The 7,887-nt window shown below is 38.5% G+C and overlaps 1 protein-coding gene across 1 annotated transcript; it reads right to left on the reverse strand.

The window, feature by feature from the left end:
• Positions 1-599: 599 nt before the first annotated feature.
• Positions 600-4,127, reverse strand: LOC144645687 (uncharacterized). The gene is made up of 2 exons (XM_078505242.1): positions 3,931-4,127; positions 600-1,425 (listed from the first exon to the last, which is right to left on the reverse strand). The coding sequence occupies exons 1-2, from the start codon at positions 4,125-4,127 to the stop codon at positions 600-602; spliced, it is 1,023 nt and encodes a 340-aa protein (XP_078361368.1).
• Positions 4,128-7,887: the final 3,760 nt, after the last annotated feature.

A 7,887-nucleotide genomic window follows, 5' to 3' on the forward strand; every position in this document is an offset into this window, starting at 1 on the left:
CCTGAGAAAGTGTCACTAACATGTAAGAGAGGTGTGCTCTTATGGAGGTAAAAATGTAGTGTTTGTTTCTAGCTAGGACCTGATGACTAAAGGCTTATTTTCACTAGCAACAGAGGCTGATTCATCATCAGAAGTGTACAGGGCTATGATCTAATAAAAATCAAAACAATTAGGAGTCATAAGTACAGTTTCCGATTCCGCTTCTGACTCTCTTGCTGATGATCCAGTGAAAACTAAATTGTGGGAGTCACAAGCAAAAGTTTGGTACTCAAAAAGTCTAAAAGCTAGTATAAAATTGTGATTGGTTTGTTCTTCCGCTTCTGTTTGTGACTACACCAATCTAGTTTACACTGGATCACAAGCAACAAGGTGATTTAAGCAGAATTGGAAAAAATTGAAATGTTTTAATTCTTTCGACTTCAATTCTGTCAAGCTTAGGTCTGTCACTAGGTCTTAAGTGCTGACTTTCCTCCCCGAGAAAGACTTCAATTATGAGTTTGCCATTAGTGAGAACCAGCCTTACTACAGGACTCAGTTGTCCATTGACAGTGATTCAACTGTACCTTTTTAGCTGCTGAGCTAATTGACTCAGCTCTTTCCTAACAGAGTGTCTTTGATTCTTTTTTAAACTGATGTATATTTAATAATTCATATTTTTCTCTGTAGTTTGACCACAAAACTGCAGCAAGTCCACAAGCTATAAAACTACCACCAAAAATCTCTAAGAATTGTAATGTTTGTCCTAAAAATATGGAGGAAAGAACTGCACAGTACAAGGCCTGGAGGGGCCATGAGGCCGCGACAACAGTTGGCGGCACCTGCATGTTACACCACGTAAGAAGTAAAGAACACATGGTAGAGGGAATAAAAATTGCATACACTAAAGAATAAAAGGCTTCTTTGGAGAAACCTGTAAACTTCTCTGGTTGGTTGATATAGATTAATGAGGCAAATGCTAGAAATACGGCAGCAAAGAAGTAACTCCATGCTGTGACAGCCATAGGACGAGTCTTCCACACTGAGTGAGGTTGATTAAATATATATTTCTTTTGAATTATGAAATACACAGCCGTGCTTGAGGTTTTCACAATAAGGCAAATGCATCCAAGAAACTGACTCCCAACAGATGAACCACTCAAGAACCAAGATTCTTCACCGGAATTCTTTCTGAATTTTCCTATTGTCATTGTAACTGCTCCAGTAACTGCTAAAAGTATGCCGAGAATTTTGGCCCAGCCACGCGAGTTTGTTAGATTTGGAGGTGGCTCTACACCCGACATCATAGCCAGGAAGGTACTCCAAACAGGAACCGCAGGTTGAAACATGGCAGCCATGTTGGCTGATGTTAAGTATACACCAAGGATAAAGAGTAGTTGGGTAATGAACATTCCTGTGAGGCCAAGGACCATCAGCAGGGGGATGCTTCTACAAGAAAGGGAAAAAATTAAAAATTATGACATTTTCTAGTTTTGAAGAATTCTGTGCAAACCCAATCCTCCTAGCAGTGCATGTCATCAGGAAACCCATGTGACTGATGCACATTGCCATTCCAATTTATATCCACACCACCCCCTCCCCTTAGTTTACGCAATTTTTTGAAGGGGCTTTGGAAGTCATTTCTGAGAGGGTACCGTTGTTGGCATTCTTCGATCTTTCAAATATTTCTTTTTTTAGGAAAAAGATCTCATGGGATTAAGAAAAATTTACATCTTTTTAGGTATTAATTTTGACGTACTGCATCAACGGTGGTGGGGGGATGTGGATGTAAAATGGAACGGCCCGCAGTCAGTGTCACTTACTGTAGCAATTTGTGACAGGTGAGCAGTGTTGTTGTTGTGGTTCAACTTCACACTTAGCACAATTTGGTATTTTTTTTGTCTTATATTGATTGTCATATACCGTAAAATTCCGGTTATAAGCCCTCTCCCCCACTTATAAGCCCCCCCCCCCCCAGCTATAGGCCCATCTACCTGGAAACAAAAAAATACACTAGAACAAAGGGAGATAGCAAATTGTACTTAGGGCAAAACTGAACCACAACCCTATGGACAGGATCCATGCCTGTTTATTACAGGTTGCACCCCCCCCCCCTGCCAGTTCTTTCCAGTGGCAGAAGCGGAGCATTCTTGACCTAGACACAACAGACTTAGCCAGCCGTGCACAGCATTGAATTTAAGCTATTTTTAACCAAGGACAGAGGTCTTTTTCCCCTAGTTCCATCAGCTCAGCCAATACATAGGAAAAGAGGCCTCTGCCAGCAGGGAAACCTAGAGCAAAAGTAGTCCCTCATTTTTCTCTATCATTGTTTTCCAGGCGTATCACATCAAACATTCTGTTTTTGAACTCAATCGAACTCACTAGAACTTAATTATACAATTGAATTTGATGTTGTTTGGAAACCAAACGAAATCAAACTCTTGCGAATCGAAGCAAATCAAGCTGACCTGTTGATTATGTACATTAACTAAGTTCGATTTAGTTTGGTCACCAAATGAAACCTGATTGATCTTAATCTGCAATCTGGGTGCAAATCCGAACTCAAACAAACAATGACTTTCAATTTCAATTGATTTGGTTCAGAAAATGATGGGAAAAACATCGAATTTAAGGGTTCAATGTAGTTTGATTTAATGAAGTTCAATGGGCTAAACTGCAGAATACCCCGCAACTAAAGCTGTTCCGCGTAGCCACCGAAAATGGCTACGCGGACCGTCCAATCAAACGCTAGTACTGGGAGCGAAAGTAGTAAGTTAAGAATAATTTTCTCACTCGTCAACGTGTTTTTAATCGCTGACTAAATTTTTGTCGGGTGTATTTCGCGGTGAGTTCCACTTTAGTTTGCTTGCGGTTAGCCGTTCACTCCGGTTTGCTTGCGGTTAGTTCTACTGTTGTTTCCTTGCGGTTAGTTCTCCTCTGGTTTGCTTGCGGTTAGTTCCACTCCAGTTTGCTTGCGGTTAGTTCCACTCCGGTTTGCTTGCGGTTAGTTTCACTCTGGTTTGCTTGTGGTTAGTTCCACTCCGGTTTGCTTGCGGTTAGCTCTTATTTGTTTGTGAGGGAAGCACACTAAAACTAACTAAAGCCGTTTGTTCGAAGGTCGAAAGCTATTTGCCGTTCAACAACATTCATTTTATACGAAACAGGATGAGGTAAGATTTTGACAATTATCGATTCACTGTGTTATTAACTTTGTAGTTTCTCGTTGTTCGTCACAATTTTGAAACACAAATAGTTTTATTTGCTTGATGGCATAGACAAACGTTCGTGAGTGAATTTCGAGTGTTATGAATAAATTTCGACTGCGTAGATGCATAGACACTTAGCCACTTTACTGGTAAACTTTAAGAGCTATGAATAAATTTTGACTGCGTAGACGCGTAGACGCATAGCCACTTTCCTGGTAAACTTCGAGAGCTATGAATAAATTTTGACCGGTAGATGCGTAGACGCGTAGCCACTTTCCTAGTAAACTTCGAGAGCTATGAATAAATTTCGACTGCGTAGAGGCGTAGACGCGTAGCCACTTTCCTAGTAAACTTCGAGAGCTATGAATAAATTTTGTCGGCGTATCCGCGTAGCCGAGTAGCTGGCTGCACCGTGTAGCTTGAGATGCGGGGTATTCTGCAGTTGCTCCGTTCAATGAAAATTTTGTTTGATTTCGTTCGATGTTATATCACATCATGATATGCCAGGAATTCTTAAACCCAATCAACCCCAGTAGTTATATTGACAAAGTGCAATTACTGACCGATTCAATTAGTAAACGTCGGAGAAAATGCAACTGAAAAACAAGCCATATTTGTTCTGGGAAATCGAATCAATTTTGAAGCCATGTTTTTCTCTAGTCAAAAAATGTGTTTTTTTTTTTCTTAAACTCGTTATCAAGACCAATATATGTCCATTTTAAATTAAATCTGACAAACGTTTCCTTACCTCAGAGATGGTACGCTAACTTTCCCTTCGATGAGAAAAGCGGCAATCAACAAAACAGGGAAGGCACCCAAGTCTCGTAACAGACAAAACACTAAAGGATCTGCTTTGCTACCCTTGGCAAACTTAGAGACGATTACTCCATACGCTCCAAAACCGAGCTGAACAGTAAGCAATGCACACCACACTCGCAGCGACATATTTTTGACCTTTTTACTACGGTACGTGGATCTTTTCAAGCGCCGCCATCTTGAAATTTTTTCATATACCGCGTCATGTAAGATGAACGATTGTGTTGCACGCCGATCAAAGTAAAAATAAAACCCTTGCAGTATGGGGTGAGTGACAGGGGTTGAGGGTGGGGAGGGGAATCTCTGTTTACATAAACGAGACACGAGGTACGATTAAATACCTTATTATAGGAATATAACGAAGCATTTTAACAACGCGAACAAAATGTACGCGTAATAAAATTAACGCGAATTGTCGAAAATTTATGTTTACATGCATTTAATTAACGCGAATTCTCGTGTGGTGTGTGCTTACATGCAGTTAATTAACGCGAATTTGTTGCGTAGTAATCTTTATAGCAAGCTGCGCTATTCAAAAGACAAAACAAGAACGTCCAACATCAGAGCAATTTGGAGAATTCAATTAACAAAATAAGTAATCTCACAGGAAAGTGCATTTCAAGAAAAACGGGGAAATCCCTTTCCAAAAAATCATCACCATCATCATTAAAAGCATTGCTTGTCCTGTCGGAAAATTCTGCTAAATGCGCGTGTAGGTGATAATGGCCATGAATAGAAGACCAAGAAAGCATTTAATATATTGGCTCTTTTAGATTCTGCCGATATATTAATGCCTCCATTCTTGGGAAACGCTCTGCGAGCGAGCGTCAAAAGTATACATTTCTTTTAAGTCATCAAGGAAAGAAATTAGGATTTATGCACAACAAGCATAGTTTTGAAAATGCAATTCGCTGGAGCTAATTCGTGAGCGGTTCATCTTTGCACTATACAGGGGAAAATTCGAAACTCTCATTGAACCAATCAAAATGCTTTTTTTTTTCAAAGTTCTAAAGCGAAAGCAATCTTTTTTAATTAGCTAATTTGTCACAAAGGTAACTCTGCATGGGAAATCACATTCCAAAAACATGTGGCTGCACACTTCATTATCTCAGATTTAAATATAGTAATCCGAATGGAAACACTATTTAAGTAGATTGCATCCGAAAAGGTGATTCATAAATGAATTTGTGGCAGCATATAAAGGTACGATTAATTAAATAATATTTAGCAATTATTTTTTAAACGACAAATGATTTGGAGAAGTCAATTAACGAAATAAGTAATCTCAGAGGAAAATGGATTTCAAGTAAAACCGCGAAAACCGAATTTTCTAAATTTAAAACTTATCGGCCAAAAAAGTACTCTGAATGGGAAATCGCTTTCCAAAAACATGTGCGCACCTCATCGCCTCAGATCAGAAACCCATAAGGGTTTCTGCTCAGATTTAATACAGTAATCCGAAAGAAAGCGTCTTTTAAGCCGCGCGGCACGCAAGTAAACTAAAAACCCTTTGGATCGCCTTCCGAATGGGTAAACTTCACCGAGCTAAATTTTAGATTATGCCGAAAAATTAATGCCTCCATTCTTGGGAAAGGCCCCGCGAACGCTAGCGTCAAAATAAAGCATACATTTCTTTTTAGTCATCAAGGAAAGAATTAGGATTTATGTACAAAGAGCGAGGTTTTGAAAATTCTGCAATTTGCCGAAGCTAATTCGTGAGCGGTTCATCTTTGCAGTATACAGGGGAAAATTCGGAACTCTCAGTGAGTTAATCAAAATACTTTTTACAAAGTTCGAAGGCGAAAGCCAGCTCTCCGTAATTAGCTGATTTGCCACAAAGGCAACTCTGCATGGGAAATCGCATTCCGAAAACATGTGCACACTTTATCGTCTCAGATTTAAATATAGTAATCCGAATGAAACACTATTTAAGCTAAGTAGATTTTATCCGAGAAGGTGATTCATAAATGAATTTGTGGCAACATATGAAGGTACGATTAATTAAATAATATTTGGCAATTAAATTTTAAACGACAAAAGAACAATTTGGAGAATTCAATTTACGAAATAAGTAATCTCATAGGAAAATTGATTTTAAGAAAAACCTCGTAAAACCAAATTTTAATTTTTTTTTTTTTGTTTAAATACAGCAATCCGAATGAAAACACCACATATAGTTTGAGGGCATCTTGTTTACGATATTTCAGTTCATGCCTGTTTTCAGAAGGGCAGTTCGACATCTGACACATCAAAAACATTCAATATTGCAATTAAATGTGTTCTTATTGTTGTCACAAACTGCGCTTTCTTGTGTTAATCGCGTTTATTTCCTGACCTCCTCTTTCGCGTTAATTTACTTAATTCAGGGGCAAGTTTCCCTCCAATTCGCGTTAATTTAAGTTGCGTTATTTCAAATTCCTTATTTACACGAGCGTTAATTTCCTATAATAAGGTAAGCCGCGCACAAGTAAACTTCAAACGCTTCAGATCGGAATTTAAGTTTAATCATCACCATCATCATTAAAAGCATCACTTGTCCTTTGAAAATTCTTCTAAACGTGCAGGTGATAATGGCCATGAATAGAAGACCAAGAAAGCATTTTAATATATTTGCTCTTTTCAGATTCTGCCTATAAATTAATGCCTCCATGCACTCAGTGGCAAACGCCCTGCGAACACAAGCGTCAGAGTTAAGCATATGTTTCTTATTATTAGCCATCAAGGAAAGAAATTAAGAAAGTTGCACAACGAGCGAGATTTTGAAAATGCAATTCGCCGAAGCTAATTAGTGAGCGGCTCATTTTTACGGTATACTAGGAAAATTTCCGAACTCTTATGCAGTGAACCAATCAAAATGCTTTTTTAAAAAAGTTCTAAAAAGAGAGCAATCTTTTTTTAATAAGCTGATTTGCCACAAAGGCAACTCTGCATGGGAAAACGCATTCCGAAAACATGTGTTCCCTTCATCACCTCAGATTTAAATACAGTAATCCGAATGGAAACACTATTTAAGCTAAGTAAATTTCATCCGAAAAGGTGATTCTTAAATGAATTATATAATGGCAACATATAAAGATACGATAAAATAATATTTGGCAATTAATTTTTAAAACATAAAAGAGCAATTTGGAGAAGTCAATTAACGAAATAAGTTTTGATCTTACAGGAAAATGAATTTCAAGTAAAACCTTAGGCTCGATTTCCAGCCGCTTTCGGGAAAATAAACGATGACCGGACTCGAGAAGGCGGCGAAAATCGAGCCTTATAGTAAAACCTCGAAAACCTAATTTTCTAAATTTAAAACTTATTGGCCTCTGAATGAGAAATCGCTTTCCAAAAACAGGTGCACACTTTATCGCCTCAGATTTAATACAGTAATCCGAAAGAAAACATCGTTTAAGCCACGCGACACGCAAGTAAACTTCAAACGCTTTGGATCGTCTTCCGAACATGGAAAACTTCACCCAGCTATATTTTTAGATTCTGTCAATAAATTAATGCCTCCATTCTTGGGAAATGTCCAGCGAACGCGAGCGTCAAAGTAAAGCATACTTTTTTTAAGTCATCAGGAAAAAAATATAGATTACTTCATAGAAAGTGCGCCGTACATACTACTTATTAACCGAGAGTGAGGTCATTACAGGGGAATCTCAGACCGAGGCCTTGATGTATTGACCGAGCGACAGCGAGGTCAATACATCAAGGTCGAGGTCTGAGATTCCCCTGTAATGACCGAACGGACGAGGTTAATAAGTTATTTATTATATGGCCTTTAAGCACTATTCAAAAAAAGAGTATAATCATGGGAAAGAACACTGGAGGTAAAACTTGCTCTCGCTCTCGGTGGCTCTCTTCGTCGCTCATATGCATACCAAAGAAGTATCGGTAT

This window comes from Oculina patagonica, chromosome 3 (assembly GCF_052425735.1).
Source record: "Oculina patagonica isolate OP01 chromosome 3, crgOcupat, whole genome shotgun sequence".
Lineage (NCBI taxonomy): Eukaryota > Metazoa > Cnidaria > Anthozoa > Scleractinia > Oculinidae > Oculina > Oculina patagonica.

Bases quoted from the DNA above. Each gene is read 5' to 3' on its own strand.
- LOC144645687 (XM_078505242.1), bottom strand. From the start codon at position 4,127: ATGTCGCTGCGAGTGTGGTGTGCATTGCTTACTGTTCAGCTCGGTTTT. The intron at 1,426-3,930 runs GTAAGGAAACGT...CCTTTCTTGTAG, and splicing joins GTTAGCGTACCATCTCTGAG to AAGCATCCCCCTGCTGATGG.